At 37.4% G+C, this 19,425-nt stretch overlaps 1 protein-coding gene across 3 annotated transcripts in view; it reads right to left on the bottom strand.

Annotated features, from left to right (window-relative positions):
• LOC149563220 (ras-related protein Rab11A-like) overlaps positions 1 to 17,950 on the bottom strand; it is an 82,040-nt gene extending 64,090 nt beyond the window's left edge. The window contains exons 1-3 of one of the 3 annotated variants that reach the window (XM_089826592.1): positions 17,642 to 17,950; positions 17,213 to 17,381; positions 16,727 to 17,086 (exon numbers count right to left, since the gene is read on the bottom strand). In XM_089826592.1, coding sequence (XP_089682718.1) covers positions 16,727 to 16,950 — 224 coding nt within the window. In that variant the 5' untranslated portion in view covers positions 16,951 to 17,086; positions 17,213 to 17,381; positions 17,642 to 17,950. The remainder of the gene's footprint in view (positions 1 to 16,726; positions 17,087 to 17,212; positions 17,382 to 17,641) is intronic. The other 2 variants (XM_089826591.1, XM_089826593.1) reach the window with 2 other exon arrangements.
• Positions 17,951 to 19,425: the final 1,475 nt, after the last annotated feature.

Below are 19,425 nucleotides of genomic sequence, written 5' to 3'. Positions count from 1 at the left end.
CCATCAAACCATAAAGACAGGGAGAGTCTCCTTGCAATATATTCTGCAAAGCTTTCCAATTGCCAGTCTTTTAAACTCCTTATTACCAGTCTTTTAAACTCCTTAATACCAATATTTTAAACTCCTTATTATCAAATGGGTGGTTAAAAAATCAACAGACTGACATATATCTTCCTATTAAACACCATCGTGTAGACAAAATAGTTGAAGATAATTCTACCAGTCACACCATAATATACCTGGCCAAGTAATACCTATACCTGAATGCCTCCTTGCTTGCCTATTTGGTCGCACTGAATTACTTGAAATTAGTTACAGCTGGTGCCTTTATTTTACCAGTGCCCCCTCCTCTATGTCTATGCAACACTGTCCCAGGAGTTGTCTGCTGTGTGAATGTGATTACCCATCATCCCCCAGCATAACTCAACTTGCTCACATTCTTACCATTTCCCCAATATGCAACCCTGGCTGCTACAGCACGTGTTGGCCACTCGGCAGTATAGGCTACACAGTCTACAGTTGCTTGTGTATGGAATAGGCAATGGGTTTGATAAGGTTAACCCACCCTCAAATCCTTAACATGATGTATAAATTCAGAAAGCTATCTCTTTAGTGCCTCAAACCCCTCACACACCTACTAAATTTCCCTAAAGAAATCTCAGCTTTTGTCTCTGGACCATCAACTACGTTCGATAGCAGCTCTGTCCATGAAGGCTACTCCCCGGACCTTGAAATTCTGTCAAAGATCCAAAAGTAAATTCCCTCAATGAAGGTCCACGTTCTTCTTGCACCTTAATTCTCAATTACCTCTGCACCCAAAATGGATTTGGACTTAGCCAATGTGGCATGGGCATCACCCAAAATGTTCTCTTCACATGTATGTCGGATACATCACCCACATAGGAGGTATCTTAAAAGCCGTTCTCCACTAAAATGCAAAGCACTCTCAATTTTGTTATCCCCTGCTTCAGAATTCTAGCCAAATTCTTCACTCTCAACAAGAAATAGAAATATAGCAACACATTAACAAAGCTCCACAGGTTACAGATAACTAGAGCGATACAAGTTCCAGCAAGAAATAATGATTACATTGCCCCTCAATTTCCTGGTAATATCACTATGTCAAAGTGTACCTCAATTATTTGATAGTACAGCCAGCAGTTTACAAAGTCATCAAACAAATGATCCATAATGAGTGAAACTAAGAACAGAATAGATGTATTAATTGCATACCACCTTTTGAACTTTTCAATTTAAATCCTAAAAGTCTATACTGTATAACAGTAAGAACACCCAGGTAACGGTGGGTCTCCTTACTAGATTGATGATTTATTTATTAGATCTCTAAGCCATATCGTGCATTCATGAGATTTGGAACCCCTCCAATTCATCTCAATTGAAACTAGTTAAAGTTAATACCATAGATTGACCCACTCTCGCTTTGGTGAGTAATTCTAATGATCTGCTGATCTCTCTAAAGGAATTTTGATAGTTATCTTTGTGACTTTTGAAAGGATGTCCAAAGCCTCCTTAAGAGTTCCTTTATTTTCCAATTGGGAGTAGCTCCATTTCACACTGCACTTGTTATGATCAACAAATCCCCTTCAATCACTTTAAAAATTTTGTGTGTGTTTTTGCCCTTATATTTTGGGCATGACATTTTAGTATCAAAGCCAGGTATCAACACTAGGAACCTTAAACCATTATGCTTCTGAACTTAACTAAAGCTTTAATTGTGTAGGATGCCTCCTATTACTCGGAGCAACCGACGAGGCAAAGGTCGTAGGGCGAGAGGTGGTAGAGCAGGACAAGAAGATAGACCACCACCACCACCTCCACCACCAAATCCGAATCAGGATATTTTGGATGCCCTCTAAGCATTGATTGGTGTAGTCCAACAGAGGGTAGCACCTATAGTTCAACCAGGGCAGCAGATTCTCGAAAGGGAAGCACAAGTTCCCAGAGGAGGCGGGGCCGGAGATAGAGAGAGGAGTAGGAGTCCCCCACCGAGGCAGGTAGAGGGACAAGGTGAGCATGAGGGTGAGTCAATACATCAGAGAGGACCACCACTTGACAGACCTCCTAGACATATAGGAGATGATATCAAGGAGTTGATACGACTCGGACCACCACTCTTTACCAGTTCCACAGAGGGGATAGTAGTAGAGGCTTGGTTACAGAGTCTTCAACGATGCTTTGAATTACATCCTTATGGGAGTAATCTAAAGGCACGTCTTACAGTTCATCAGTTGAGGGGAGATGCCTCCAATTGGTGGCATCAGGAGGAAACTATAGGAGAAGTGAGCATGGATACCCTCACATGGGAGTCATTCTTGGAGAGATTCAAGGAGAGGTACCTGTCTAAGCACTTCAGACAGAAGCAGATTGAGGAGTTTCACTCTCTACATCAGAGGGGTCTCACCGTAGCTCAGTATGAGAGCAGGTTTCTCGAGCTCCTTCCATATGTCGAGTACATGAAGGACGAGAAACTGCGAGTGCATCGATTCATCATGGGCCTGAATTTCTCCCTTTAGGGTCCAGTTCGTATGGCCTTTCCTACTACCTTCAGATAGGTAGTTGAGGTTGCACTGGTTGCAGAGGATACTCGGGGTAGACAGGAGTCATGGGAACGGTCTCAGAACCGAAACTCTACCCAACAGAAACCCCCTTGGAAAGGGAATCAAAACTTCACAGCAGGGTCCTCTAAGGGCCAACAGTCTCAGCAGCAGAAACCTCAGCAGCAACAGCAAAAACCCTCCCAGGGTTATCAGGGCTCCAAGCCCAAGCAGTGGCATTCACAAGGTCCAAGGCAGGATCAAAAAGTACAGACCCCACAGTCACAGCCAGTGAAGACTCAGCAGTCTTCTAGGGATGATTTCAATGGATCTAGCAGGTCAGGAGGCTCGCAGCAGTCTGGATCTTAGGGTGCATGATCTTATACACAAGGACCATGTTACACTTGTGGTGGCATGGGGCATATTGTTAGAGAGTCTCCTCAGGGACAGTCCTCCAGTGGTCAGAGAGGGGCGTATTCAGAGCTAACAGTTGGCAACGTAGGCAGGTCCCACAGAGTTTTTGCAACAGTTGACAACCGCCAGATTGAGCATCAGGCTACAGTTATTGAGGCTACAGGTAGTATACAGGGTAGCATGGTTACTGTTTTATTTGATTCTGAAGCTACTAATTCATTTATATCTCCTTTTGTTGTGGAGCGTTGCGGGCTAGTGGCAGTTAGTCAGGATGTCAGTTGGGAGGTAGAGTTAGCCTCAGGAGCTAGAGTGTCAGTTAGTTCCATGGTGCATAATTGCCCAATTCAAATTGGAGACATGTCCATGATGTCAAATCTACGCATTACCCCTCTAGGGTCTTATGATGTTGTTCTTGGCATGGATTGGCTTTATGCCCACAGCACCAAGATGGATTGTCGATAGAAGAGGGTGAAATGTGTGGATGTGGATGGTATCTGTAGAGTGATCCTTGGGGTTAAGAGACCCATATCCCTTCATATGATTTCCACTATGCAACTTAGGCGATGCATGAGAAAGGGATGTCAGTTGTTCGCTATCACCATCAGCGACAGGGAGGAAGATTCAGAGGGGGAGCCATCCCTCGATGACTTTCCTATATTGCAGGAGTTTGCAGATGTTTTTCCTTCAGAGCTCCCTGGTAGACCTCCACCTAGAGCAGTGGATTTTCATATTGATCTTGTGCCAGGATCTGAGCCAGTATCGAGAGCACCATACAGGATGACTACTCATAAGCTCAGTGAACTAAAGATTCAGTTGGAGGAACTCTTAGAGAAGGGGCATATTCAACCTAGTGTGTCGAATTGGGGCGCACCGGTGATCTTCGTAAAGAAGAAGGACGGATCACTTAGGTTTTGTATTGATTATCGGCAATTGAACAAAGTAACCATCAAGAACGGATACCCTCTTCCTAGGATTGATGACCTCTTCGATCAGTTGCAGGGTGCTTGAGTATTTTCAAAGATTGATCTCAAGTCGACTTATCATCAGTTGAGGATTGTGGATAGTGACATCCCTAAGATTGCATTTCATACTAGGTATGGCCACTACAAGTTCACCGTGGTACCATTTGGCCTCACGAATGCTCCCGCTGTATTCATGAGCCTCATGAATGGAGTATTTTGAACCTTTTTGGATAGGTTTGTGGTTGTTTTTTTGGATGACATCTTGACATATTCTCGTGATGAAAAGGAGCACAAAGAGCACTTGAGACAAGTATTGCAGAAGTTGAGGGAGAACCAGTTGTTTGGTAGCTTGTCGAAGTGTGCATTCTTTAGACCTGAGATACATTATTTGGGTCATGTCATATCAGGCGATGGTGTCTCAGTAGACCCATCGAAGATTAGGGCCATCATGGATTGGCCAGCACCCACCAGTGTCACTAAGGTGAGGAGCTTTATGGGACTAGCAAGCTATTATCGACGCTTCATTGCAAGATTCTCTAGATTGGCACACCCCATCACGTCTCTTCAGAGGAAGGGAAAGAAGTATGAGTGGACAGAGAAGTGTGATAGAGCTTTTCAAGAGCTCAAGAGAGCCCTCACGAGTGCACCGATTCTTGTAGTACCAGATCCATCTGTGGATTTTGTGGTGTGCATTGATGCATCCTTGGATGGTATAGGGGCAGTTCTTATGCAGGATGGCCGACCTATTTCCTTCAAGTTTAGGAAATTGAAGACTCATGAACTCAATTATCCTACTCATGACCTAGAGCTTGCAGCAGTGGTTCATGCTTTAGTGAGGTGGCGACACTTCCTACTAGGTCATAGATTCCTACTAGGTCATAGATTTGAGCTTCATTCCGATCGCTAGAGCTTGCAGTACATATTCACACAGCTGAACCTTAATGCTAGGCAGAGAAGGTGGATGGAGTTCCTTTGTAAGTACGATTTTGATGTTCATTACATCAAGGGGAAGGAGAATGTAGTTGCAGATGCCTTAAGTAGAAGGCGCCATGAGTTGTCATCTATGACTACTAGTACCAATTTGAGAGAGTGGATTCTTCAGCACTTCCCAGCAGATGAGCTTTATGCAGAGGTTAGTCAGGTGGTGCATGCTCAGAGACCCTTAGAAGGGAAGTATTCAGAGTATTCTTTGGAGTCTGATGGGCTCTTGCGTCATAGAGGACGTATAAATGTACCTTCCATTGGGGGTTTGCGCGAGCTCATTATACTTGAGACTCACAGAGGTGTTAAAAAGTTGCATGCAGATTTGAGACAGTTATATCATTGGCCAGGCATGAGAGTGCAGATTGTTAACATAGTTGCGAGATGCCTCGAGTGTCAGAGGGTGAATGCAGAGCATCGTCATCTCGGTGGGCTCCTTCAGCCTCATGAGATTGCAGAGTGGAAGTGGGATGTTATATCTATGGACTTTATTGTTGGTCTCCCCTTGTCGTCTCATCGCTATGATGCCATTTTAGTGACAGTTGACACGTTGACCAAGGTTGTCCACTTCTCTCCCATGCATACTACATATATGGCACGGAACATAGCTCAAGTGTAATGCCCCGCCAAGGGATCCAAAGAATTAACCTAGAATTTCACTAAGTTTAGTAGCTTCTTTTTTTTTTCATGAAAGTAAACACCACGTATAACTTATGCACAATAACGGAAGCAATAGTAATGTCCATCTGAAAGTAAACATAACATACATAACAGATTACATTCTTTAAGATCCCTCAACGTTGAATTACATACATGAATCCATCTAGAACAACATCCACATGAAACAATAATGATAAGTCCAATGTTTATACATTACATTTCAAATACTCAATCATCCACTATACATGTCACAGGGTATGACAAGCTCAAAAGAATATACATACATAGAATAAGGTACATCCTCCTATTCTAATCCATGATACATCAAAGTAGAGTTAATCACATGATATACATGATACATCATCATAGAAAACATAAACATCCATCATAAAGATTAAACATAATAAACTAAGTGCACGGTTCCTCCCGACCGTTAATAACATCATTAGACCATCGTGGATCCTAGCCATCCCTCCGTGCGTAACATTCCAAATTACCGAAGAGATCATCGATATTACATAGTAGGAATGTCACTCCTAATATATACAACATCATATGTAGAAAGTAATCTAACATGCAAATAAAAGCATAAGATAACATCATCTAACATATGCTAATCATCAATGAAAAAGATACATATCCACCATCATGAAGGACGCATCAGCCACAATGTCTCAATGAAACTCAAAATGATAAGAGTGAAAAATACACTACCACCCGACCACGTGGTACCTAAGTGGTCCACTCCCACTGTGCTGAGGAGATAATCTCAAGTCCCAAACAGGCTATCAAATTCACATAGCACAAATCTCTATAAGTCCAGAAATCCTAAAAGTATACTAACTCAAAGGTTCCAAACACAAAATCTGAGATCTAATTCCCAGAGGCACACAATGACATGTAGGAACCTACTATGCAAGCGGGAAAGTGTCATCGCAATTATCACGTACAAGTTACCCTGGCAGTTAGCTAAACTCCACGGGTCCATACTGATTTCATGCGGCCACTAGTATCCTCTCATACTGACGAGGCATACTACGGAATGCAAGTTCTCAACCATGCGTCTCACTACTCCCATCCTAGCCTGTACAAGCACTCAAGGCATGGGTGAGAACAAAACTCTTATCTTTTTAGGTTCATTCAGTTAGTATTAGGTGTGAATGTTATCACTTATTAATCCAACTTACAATGAGTTACCCTGGCAGCCTCTTAGGGCCCCGGCCCCCATTGCAAGCCACTTCCCGTCACTACATGCAGATATCCTACCCTAATGCTCATGGAATCATAAATCTCAAAATCACAAAAGATAATCCATAATAAAATCATCAAATATGCATAAAAGCATCAATTTCCCCATGAGCAAACATCCATAGAAAATCATGAACACAATAGCTCTCTATTGGCAACTGAAGTATCACTGATAATCAAAGTATCCAAAGGATCTCAATAACCAAAATATATATATATATCTCAATCATACTGATCGAAGACTCCAAAAATGGTTGAGTCAAGCATGTCACATCATGACATCATCAAGAATAAATTTACATCACAGTACCATCATAGCGACTAGAAAATAACCAAGGATAACTGATCGATGACCAAAAATAATGGTTGAGTCAAGTATCTCATACATAAGAATCTCAACTATAACAATCAATAATTACAAACAATACATAGAGCATTCCATCACATAACCATGATTGGGTTTATAAAGATCGAGATTAAAACATTATCATGACATCACAATCACATAACTCCCAAGCCTCTGATAGACGTCCTATAACTGGTCAACACTAGTCAACCCACAACCCAAAACAATAGCATAAAGAATACATAATGCAAACACATGTTTTGGTTTTGCTAAATTTACAACTTGAATTTAAATGCAAAAGTCTCGGTTTACGTTCCCAATTCAATTATCAAGTGGAGAAACTTCACGTTTAACCTAGCCCAAGTGTTTTCGTAAAAGTTTCTACCGTTAAACTCAGTTTTCTAGATGTTCTAAATGTCTCTTATATTTCCATTTAGACCCCCATCATTTTTTAAAAATACTAATTGAAATTCTTTCCATATTCATCTTTCCAAATTAAAGATTATATTGAATCTATATTGCTCACCATTGTAAAATATCTTGTATTAAAGAATTCCTCTTTAAATTCCAAACATCAAATAATATATCAATTATTTATTAATAATAATATATATATATATACACATATATATATATATATATATATATAAATACATATACATATATAATTATCATAACAATATTTATAAAAAAACGAATTACATAACATAAACGAAATTCATTAAAATGAATTTATAAAACAATGTATAATCAAACCGCACATTATACAAATACAATGCGGGCTATATAAAAAAACGCGCCGTCGTAACGCGGGCAACCTACGAGCCGCAGGTACCCTGCGGTCGTGCAGGTACTCTGCGTCCGCAAACCTGCAGCGTACGGTGGTCGGGGTTGGGATACTCCGTCGCCCTCATATGCATATGTATATTTTTAAAAGAAACGTTTTTTAATAACATTTCCCAAACGCAATCACAATGCGTTTTAATGAGTTTTTACTGCGATAATTCGCTCGGCTTTCCAATTAATTATATATATATATACATATGTATGTATATAAATATATATGAGTATATATATGTGTGTGTATATATATAAATATACGCGGAATTTTATACAGTATATATTTATATGCGAAAATGCAGATCTGAATTATATATATATATATATATTCACAAAGAATGTATATATATAATTTTATGAGTTTCCTATAAATATTTACTTTCTAAATTTTCTCAATAATTTCCAAATGAATTTTGGCTACAATTCAACCCTAGCCCCCGTATTCTTTTCAGATTTATGCATATAAAGATTCTCAAATAAATTTTAACTACCCATATTGAGAATGCACAATAATTATCAAATTCCTCAGAAAACATATGGAAGACACGAAGAAGACAGGGAATGCATGATGCGGAAATAGCGTAAGTAAAATCACAAGAATCTACCCGGATTCTGATGCTAATTCGCCTTCCTCAGAAACCCGCAGAGCAAGCTCCTCCCTTCTTCAGAGTTCTCGAGTCCTCCAATGCTCCAATTTGCACTCCAACCGCTATGTCTACGCTTCTAAGAATGCCTGAATATAAAGAGCTTTCAGGAAACATCTAGACTGCTTCTAGAAACAGTTGGAAGGTGTCACCAACTAAGCATGGGTCTTTTTCCAACCTTCAAGATGAGCCATAGGGTTGTAAACACCATGTTCTTAATTGATGCACTAATCCCCGTGTTGTTGACACATGAGAAATAGAAAAGTGTGTTAATTCCCATGCAAGCTTATAACTCCAATTTACTTTTTATATAATTTCTATTTAAATATTTATAACTTTTATTTTAATTTTAAAAACTTTTATTATTATTATTTATTTATTACTTTATTATTATTTTATAATTATTATTAATTTTAATTTCTAATTTTCTTTTATTTAATTCATTTTTCCTCAATAATTCACATTTAATTAATTTACAATCAAAATATCAAATAACATGATATTTTATATTAATTTTCTTAAATAATTAATTTATTAATTAAATCTATTTATTAAAACTTAATTAATAGAAAATTCACCATAGACCTCCAAGATAAAATATGAAAACCCATCATAGAGCAAATCACTCAAAATCAGTCTAAAGGGTTAAAAATCACGAATTATGTCATCCGACACATTCGGTGGGTAAAATATCCAGATACTTGTCCTACCTCACTAGGACAATTGGTTTAAGGGTTTGGGATTTGGACTTGAGAATTTATCTCCCTTCTCTTATCATTGAGATAGTATAATAGGGTACGCTCATCCTGGCAATTCAGGGAAGTCGATACCCGGTACCTGCAACCTGCAGAAAAACCATACATGTACATACAATATATACTGCTATGCTAAACAGACAATGGCAGGAAGTGGTGCATCGTGTAGATCCCAACTAAGTAGGGGACTACGACTCCCTTCCTTAACCACATCAGAAACGCCATACAATATGAAAACACGCACACCATACACATGCAAGTATAGGGTAAGTATCCATAATAAAGCACATAAGATAATAAACCATCCAACTAATCATCAACAATAGCTGAAAACAATATAATGATCATCATGTATGCATGAAACGTAAACTCTAAATAATCTCATCACATAACCTTTGAATCCATAGCATATTGTCTAATAGTCTCAAAACAATACCACTAATCCATCAACATAAAACTAGTCCACCATAGTCTGATAATAATAGCAACAATATGTCCAAAAAAGATGTGAACGAGGGTAGGCACTACATCAAGTGTTTTTACGAAATATTGTCAGACTTCATGGCGTTCCCCGTAAGATCATCTATGATAGGGACTCCTTGTTCACTTCATCCTTTTGAAGAGAGTTGCAAGCAGCATTGGGCACTAGGCTCAATTTCAGTACGGCGTACCATTCTCAAACCGACGGGCAGACCGAGCAAGTGAATCAAGTTTTGGAGAAAATGTTGCGTATGTACGTGATGGACCATCAGGTCAAGTGGGAGGAATACCTACACCTTGTTAAGTTTGCCTATAACAATGGGCACCATTCCTCCATAGGTATGCCGCCTTATGAGGCCTTGTATGGAAGACCTTGCAAGATGCCTTTGAGTTGGGACAGAATCAAGGATCGAGTATCTATTGGTCCTTAGTTAGTTAAGGAGATGGAGCAGCAGGTGACCCTGATTAGGCAGCGCCTGAGAGAGGCACAAGATCAGCAAAAGAAGTACACTGATGCGAAGAGGATAGATTGAGAGTATCAGGTTGGTGATAGAGTTTTCTTGAGGGTGAGACCACACAAGAGTCTAATTCGATTCAGAAATGGCTCTAAGTTGGCACCCCAATTCGTTGGACCGTTCGAGATCCTAGAGAGGATAGGACCAGTTGCCTACCGTTTAGCCTTGCCACCTAGACTGTCACGCATCCACGATGTGTTTTACATTTCAGTACTTAGAGGATACATTTATGATGAGTCTCATATTATAGATTGGGATGCCTTGCAAGTGGATTTGGATGGCCAGTTAGCGCTGGAGCCTATCCGTATTATTGCCCAACGGACCCTAGCACTTCGAGGTCGAGAGCTGGACTAGGTTAAAGTCCAGTGGGATTGCTATGATGAGGTTACGGCTTCATGGGAGGATGTAGCACAGATGCGATCTCAGTACCCATATATTTTTTATGAACTCCAAGAGGAAGTTCATGCCTAGCGGGGGAGGATGTGAGGCCTCACCCTAACCCATCCTAGCATCGATGATATATTATTATTTTTTATACTCATGACTCGATATGTCAGAACATTATTTGATGCACTGAACATTATTATGCTATTTATGATGTGTGATGCTTTACTTTCAGATATTTGTTTTCGTCATTTAATGCTTTATAAACATGTATGATGATGAAGTGAATGAATGCAAAACTAACACTTTGATTTTTCCAATTTTAATGAGTAGAATGAGATGAACAATTGAATTGTAGAAAATGAATGTTTTAATTTACATGAATTTCTTGATAAGTATTTTTACATATATACATGTGTTTCTTGAACTACTGATGTGTGCAATGAGTGTGCAGGAAATTTAGCCGAAAAAACTCAAAGGAAAGACGAAGCTAAACCCCTTGTTAAATTGTGCTATCTTTGTATTGTAATTCTTTAAAGGTTGTCATTTGGTCTTACTATTTTTTTTCTAACTTTTACTTGTTCCTATTAAGTCTTTAAGGCCTAAAAACATTAAATTTAAGTATCCTAGGGGTAAGGATGTGGGTGGGAAGCACTTTCCAACCCCTTAGTCTCTTGGGTTGACTTTTAGGGTCACTCAAAAACCCTATTTTTTGTTGATTGCGAAAATTGATTGTCTCCTCCATGTGTTGGTGACTGAAACTCCATCTTGAGTTTTCTTGAAGTCTAATTGAGTTAAGGATCATACTTAGAGGCATTTTGGAGTAGTTTTGGGTTTGTTACCCAATCTCTAGTTTTAGAGAAAGTTGGAAGATTGAAGGAAAAAAGGGAAAAGCTCTTCTCAACTTACCATTTTACCATAACATTTTGTGAAGGTAGGAGTTCTTCACTCTTTTGGATTTGTTCTTCATGTTGTTCATGCTTGAATCTTGCATAAAACATTGTGTTGTTCCTTGTTTTTGCTTGCTTGTGTGTTGGGATTGATTTGGAGGGATTTTAACTTGTTCTTGGTGCATTCTTATGCTTGTCTTGATGATTTATTTTGAGGGGATTTCATGGGGATTGTTTTGACATTACTCACCCTTGGATAGGGAAGAAGTGGCCATATATGGGGGTAGGGCCTTAGTTGGACCTCAATGGTGAAGAGTCTTCTTTCATGGTGAGAGGAGGGAAAGAGGGTAGAGTGTATGGGCCCCTACTTGTCATCACATACCTTGTTTGATATTGTGAATTCTTGAATATGGAAAGGAGTGAAAATCTTTGTGGAAATAGCCTCGAAAGGGCCTTGTAGAAGAACGAAAGTTCTTGAAGTTTTAGCCCCGAAGGGGTTATGTTATGGTATGGTGATTGGCGTCTCCCATTGGGAAAATCCACCTCCCCCCTAGTCAAGTTCTATGTTTGGAACTATTGTGTAAAACCGGGTTGGGGTGTATGCTTGAATTGCTCTTGATGTTGTGATGTTTTACCCCAGGTCAGCTCTTGTCTTCTCCTTGTTTCCCTTGAAGAATTGAAGATATTGGAAGAAAGCAATTGCGAAGGATTTAGAAGAGATTTCATTTGAATTGTAATATTATGTAAAATGTATTTGAATTTTGATGTATTGGCAAAGACATCGGGTTTTCTTACTAGTTCTTTCCCGATGGAGCCTTGAACCAAGATGAATAATAGAGAAAAAAAAAAATTATGAAATTCCCCTTGCATTGCTTTTATGTGAATTCAAATTATGCATATGTATGTGAAGAAATAGGTTAATAGATTGTCTTCAGAATTATGAATTCTCAAGTTTTCTATTATGTAATGAATAGTAAATTTGATATGTTGAAGTTTCCAATTCGATGTTATATGCACTAGGAGAAAATAAATAATCCTAAATTGAAGAAAACAAACTTGCCACCTTCCTTGATAAATTATGAAAATGGCAAAACCAATTAGACACTAGAATGTTATATGCCTCATTTTATTCAAAATAAATAAATAAAGAGAAACTACACTTAAAAAGAAGGGGAACAAAAAAAAAATGTACACCTACAAGAGCATTTTGCTCTTTGGAATTTGTATGAGCATACCATTTTAATTCATTGTGCAACAGAGAATATCCTTGAGAATCTTCTTAAATATTAAATTAGGAAAAAAAAATATAATAATAATAATAACAAAGACAATTGCATAGGTTAATAAGCTTATGTAACTCATTATCCTAAGATATCCTAAGCATCTCTAACCTACCTTACTTTTAATCTTAACTACCATGTCTTCCCTCACCCACCTTGAGGCGCCAATCCCATAAGCTCCTATCTAATTCTCCCTTGCCTGGCGTGGAAAAGAGCTTCATTTATGCAAACATCCACCTATGTACCCTCAACCTTGACTTGGTAATTGGTGCCAGGACCAATGGGAAGCACGCAGTGTGTATTTAAGTCTGAGTTTGCAATGTTGCCTTCCTTTTGTTCTCCCCTTTTTGCATTCATGTCAAGCACACGGTTCTAGTGGATGCTTGGACTGCGTGGGGAGATCAAGTGGCCTACCATGTCAGTAGATTTGACATTGGCAAAGACTTTTGTTGCTAACATTTATCGGAGTTTGGAGATTAATTTACTTTTTGCCTTCTCCACCTTTCTTTCCCATCGCACATCTTTCTTGGAGGATTTTCTTTGCATGCAGTTGAGGAGTTAAGTCTTGGGTTTTAGTGGGATTGGATTGCGAGTTGACAGGCCTCAATCAGCGCGCAGACCCTAGGAAGCGCAAGTCATCATGAAGGGAAGCCAAGTGGTGGCTAGGCCACTTGGCTAGGTAGGTATGTAGGTTAGTTGTAGGGATGTTGAGTAGGTTGTAGTCTAGGTTAATTGTAGGGGTATTTAGTTAGTTTAGATTTATTGTTAAGTATTAGTTAATATGAAGATTTAGGATAGCTTATTAAATGTTAAGATAGGATTTAAATTTATATTTAAAATTGGAATAAGAGTAACATTAAGACTTTAGTTAGATTTGTAGATGTTTCATGTTATTAGAAAGTAGAATAATATTTTTAAGTTAGAAAAGGATTTGTTAATATTTTAAACGTGGCTTTTACATAGTGTTAGTATTTTAGGAACTTGATTATAAGTTAATTTAACAATGATAGTATCTTAATTATTAATTGTTCTTTTATTAATTTTAGATAATTTTATTAATAAGCGTTGAATAAGATTAGTTTTAAATTGTTGTTAGATTGGTGACTTAGTTATTAGGTTTTTTTTTTAGTTCTAATTCAAAAAATTTTACTTGAAATTTGAATGTTTTAATTAAAATAATTTTAATGTTTTATTAATTAGTGTTATACTATTGTGAGCATTGTTAGATTGAGTTTACTATAGACTTTATTAATGTGGATTTAAATTTATGATAGTTTCAAATGAAGTTTAGATTAAATTATAGATATTTGAATTTATTGTAGACATCAATTTCAATTGTAAATGATAAGTTAATCAGTTAGTTTAGGTTTTGATTAAAGTTATACACGTAGTTAGCTTGGTTGAATAGTAAAATTTTATTTGATCTTCTAGAGTTTCGGATTCCCTTATATGTTTAATGGTTTAAATTGTAATGTCGATCAAGTTCTTAAATTAATAAGAGGGACTAGCCAATTAGATCATCTTTAGGGTTAGTGGTATATTACTCGTAATTAAATTGTATCATTAAAACAAATTGATGGATTATGACTTTAGTTAAATAGATTAGTCATTTAATTTCATTAATGGATTTACTAAGAGACTTTCAGTTCACCCAAATAATCTCTTTTACGAAATGATCAAACTGAGTCATAACCCTGTTAATTATCTATGGTGATCTTGCATTTAGCTTCACAGTACCTATGGCTATCTGAATCTTAAACCCCTCGGACAATTGACTCCATTGTAGTTAAACATCTAAACCTTGTCAACTGTATTATCTTATTGAATCATAGTTCAAAAAAAAAAAAATTGTGTGTTTTTGCCCTTATATTTTGGGCATGACATTGGGCAAGGGCTAGTTTGAGCCTATAAATCAGGGCAACTGCAAATGCATCAGCTTCAATATTCACTACCCAGTGGGTGAAGACCAGAGTAAGCCCCAAGAAAATATCATTACAATTCCTAAATATGCATCCAGCGCCAAGCATCCAGGGATTTCGTTTGAAGGGGAAAGTCTATAGTCTTGTTTCCAGCTTTCTATACATGGGCATGTATCCTTTTCCCTATTCTATACTATTTTTGCAATGACAAGTTTTCTACTTTTATCTGTCATTTCCCTGAAACATGTTCATATAGCATATTCATAAACTTAATGGATTGGTATGCATTGATACCCAAGCAATTCAAATATATAAACTTTTGTAATTTCTTGATTCGCCGCCCTACTCCACACACCCACTCCAGAATATATGTGGCCACATGATAAACACAGTTCTAATAGTATCAAGTTTTATAGCTAGCAATTGCATGTTTTTCTTGCCATGTTTCTGTCAGAAGGAAGAAAATTCATGGAAAATTAAAAGGAGAGAGAAACTACATGGCTTATTTAGTTTCTCTGTTTGATCTATGATTCATATTGGCAGAACCATGAAAAGACACAACTCCTATTCAAAAGACTTTAAACTATCAGCATTTTAGTTACCATGTTTCCCTAACCCTCGTAAAACTAATCTGTTCAGGATGCAGCTATGAACTGGAATCTTAACACTATATGGGCCATTTAACTTTTCAACCATTGAAAAACAAGGACCTTATAATGTTTTCAGTCCCCGCCAACAAAAATATCAGTGCCCAATTCTTATTAAACCATTTATTTTAATCAATAGTGCATTCTCTACAATAAAATATAGAAAAAGCATCACACACTAGTTCACATAAACAAATCGAAGTCAATACAATAACAACCCCAGAAGTCAATGCAAGGGTCCATGGATTAAAACAAATCGATTGCAGCACTATAAAACTAAAGAAATGGGATGAGGAAGCGCCAACAGAAAAAAGAGGTCTCATGTACGCAATTTGGAATGTAAAAATTAGATTTTATATTGCATAACAGCAAAGATGCATTCATGGAACTCAACAGATTGACTCGATAGATAACTGGATAAATTTACAACACTATGTAAAGTTGATGTTTTACTCAGCTGGTCAGTTTCGTTTATATATGCTTCTAATTTATTTTTCCACATTTCTTTCTTATAAATAAATTGCCAGCTCCCTTCTAAAATATAATTTCTGTTTCTAATTTATAGGCATGTTTTAAATGCATAGGTTTTCTTTGGTTTTTAGGCCTCTGTCTGCTTTTTCCACAGAAGCCTGGCAACATCGGTAGACTCGCTAATTAAAGAATTCTCTATACAATTAGCACTGTCTTTATTGAAAATTTCCACATTCCTACAAGATTACTAATCACATGCCAGGCATGCAACAACAATCTGGAATCTTATCAATTGAAATGAGCTCAAGTGATATATTAATAAAGCCATTATAGGCTTATAGCAGAGCCCCACGTTCAAATTCCTAAAAAAGGTGATAATTTTTTAAGTTTATAACACATAACTGTGGATGCGGTGTGTCTCAGCAGACAGGGCTGGCAGGTGCAAGTCCTGGGTGAATTCTAAGGAAAAGTTGCAACATTGAAATTGAAGGTATACTTACCCTGATAAAAAAGGATACCATTTACCATTCATGTAATTGGAAAACCCCGCCAAAACATGATCAATTGTTTTAATTGAGCGATATAATATAAGTAGATTTGGCCGTGTTATACAGAACAACCAAAATGCACTTGTCATGCGATTTGATCCAGTCCATTTCCTAGGGTTTTTTGTCATAAATAAGAGCAAAAAAAATCAACGTAAAACAAAAAATGCAATGGAAAATACAAACAAACCTCTCTTGTCCAGCAGTATCCCATATCTGTGCCTTGACAGTTTTATGATCGATTACGAGCGTCCTCGTCTGAAACTCCACTCCAATGGTGGCTTTCGAATCCAAATTGAATTCGTTTCTCGCAAATCTGGAAAGTAGCTGAGACTTGCCTACTGCCGAATCTCCGATCAGAACAACCTTTAATACATAGTCTATTTTCTGATTAAAATCGCCGAAAGAACTCATATTTGCGTTGTTTTTCACTCTTCTCTCTTATTTGTCGAGCAAATAACAAGCTTATTTGCAAAATATGCAGCCACCCGGATCTACACGCAACGTTGAACAAATTTCCCGGTCAAGTCAAACGATGAATAAAATTACCCTACGAAATAGCATAAATATTGGTTAAAATCTAGCCTCAATATTAACCAAAAAATATGCCCGCCAATATGCTAAACTATGTCCAAAATATAAGATGCAAAAGAACATTGAATTTATCCTTCTCTACCAAGCAATAGGCCAAAGGTGTCAAATTTGACCGAGAATTTTATAATCGCAGCGGCGATATTGTCGCCGTTGCAAGTAAAAGTTATAATTGCCCCAAAGCATTAAAGTCTTCTCACTTCCCGCGAATTCGAAATCAAGACAGGAGAACTATGGCAGGCTTTGGAACTAGTCTGTAAAATAAACTCAAATTAGCACAGTCAACAAAAATCCCGGCAAGTGCAGAATTTCGAGTAGGTCCTAACTATTAGTGGCGCTTATCAGAATTTCTCCATTTCTCGAACAGGAAACATGAAAATGTAAAAATTTCCTCAGATTTTCCCATCTTTACCATTAAATACATCAAAATGTGCAGAATCTTTCAATTTCCACCATTGAATACACGGGAAACGTGAAAATGTGTAAAATTAGAAACTTGGCGAGAAACACATACCACGATCGAAATTCTTCCAAGTTATTCCGGAAACCATGAAATCGTAACATGATGACGTAAATTGCTAATTTAGATTTGCTTACACAAAACTTACTTTGCCTCCCAAACCAGAAGTGGGAAGTCGTCTAGCATAATTATATGAAACTCGAATATCTAGACATCAGGGACATTATGGGAGAGGAGAACGAGTAAAGGAGTGCAGATCTAGGAAAGTTCATCGAAATTTTAAAAAGCTTGCCCCATGACAAAGACGTGGCTGCAGGAACGTAGAGAGGGACGCATGTATTCACAAAATTATAATTTACGTGTAAGAAAACAAGAAGAATGATAGGTATCACTACCTAGGTGCATGTGGAAATGTCTTTGCAGCCAATAGTAGTTCATGCTATATTTTAATAAAAACTTTCATTTACACAGAAATTTCTCTCTCAATTTGATGTTGTAGAGTATATGTGACCCTTTCGAAGACTAATACCAGATTAGTATAACTCAAATGGATGTAAGATTGTCAATACAAGTCTAATTCTTGTAAGGGATAGGTTCTTTATTTTTTTTTGGAGTGTGATGATGTGAATGAATGAATGATATGCAAGTGAAGTAAACACATACAATGATAGATAGAAAGAGATCTAATCTAGTTTATTAAAGCAAGTGCTATGAAATTATAGACGGAAATGTACTCATCTTAAGGACTAATAGTGAATGCAAGTTCATATTTTAAAAAGGCTATTAGACTATACTAAAACCTAAAACATATATAGATTTGGAATCTAGGAGTTTGAAGTTGCAAATTGTAAAAATATGAGAGTCCTAGGAACATGTCAAATTTTTGGGTGTACCTATACCTAATAGGTTAAAAATTGAGAATGTTGGATTTGTGACAGAAACTACAACTCCAAATCTATAAAATCCAAAATCAAAAGTTCAAAAGTGCACCTATACACGAGAATAAGGAAAAATCATTGAGGTCTTGCATTGGTCAAGCCCCCATTTAGGAATTAACCTTGAAGTGAAATAAGTAAAGTATGTAAAACATGATTAATGTTAATATCCACCTTGTTTGGCAAACCATCATGGATGGATCCAGGTCCACTATATCTACAAAGATGTATGCATCATTGTATGTATATTTGTATGTATAATGTAGGATGTCTTCACAAATGCAATAGATCTACAATCTACCAAATTATAGATCATGGATATATATATGCTTGATAACTTGGATGGGGAAAGAGAAAAAATAAGAATGTGCAAGTCTTGTTTCCCAATTATGAATTCCTCTGCTAAGCTATCATGGAAAATGGAATTCACTCAATAAATAGAATATTTTCCTTGATTGGATGGATGGACTTGGAGATCTTGAATGAATGGTAGCCTTTAAATCTTGGAGCAAAATCCTTGCTTGTTTGCTAGAAATTACCAGAAAGCTCTTGAATGCACCTTGGACTTGATTGTTCTCTCTTGAGATAGCTTGTAGAATTATGGGTTGCTTGGATGTTCACAAATGAGATGAATGTGAAAGTGAAGGGACAAGGCCTCCTTTTATAGGTATTTTGGGCTACAAAATTGAAAGTCAACCACACTAAGTGGGGGAAAAATGAAATATTGCAAAAAAGGCCATAAAATTCCACAAAATTAAATCCTTGACTATAAGTTGCACATGTGGGACCTATACCTGACAGGGTATAATTAAAGAGGGAACCTCAATTATCTTAGGTATATAAGTTCTTTAGAGAGAAATTGAAAGGAAATGTGAGGAAATCAAACATAAATGCATCCATATT

Source organism: Cupressus sempervirens, chromosome 4 (genome assembly GCF_028749045.1).
Source record: "Cupressus sempervirens isolate cs-2001-9-10 chromosome 4, ASM2874904v1, whole genome shotgun sequence".
In the NCBI taxonomy this organism is placed as follows: domain Eukaryota; kingdom Viridiplantae; phylum Streptophyta; class Pinopsida; order Cupressales; family Cupressaceae; genus Cupressus; species Cupressus sempervirens.
This window is presented reverse-complemented; position numbering and strand designations above follow the sequence as displayed.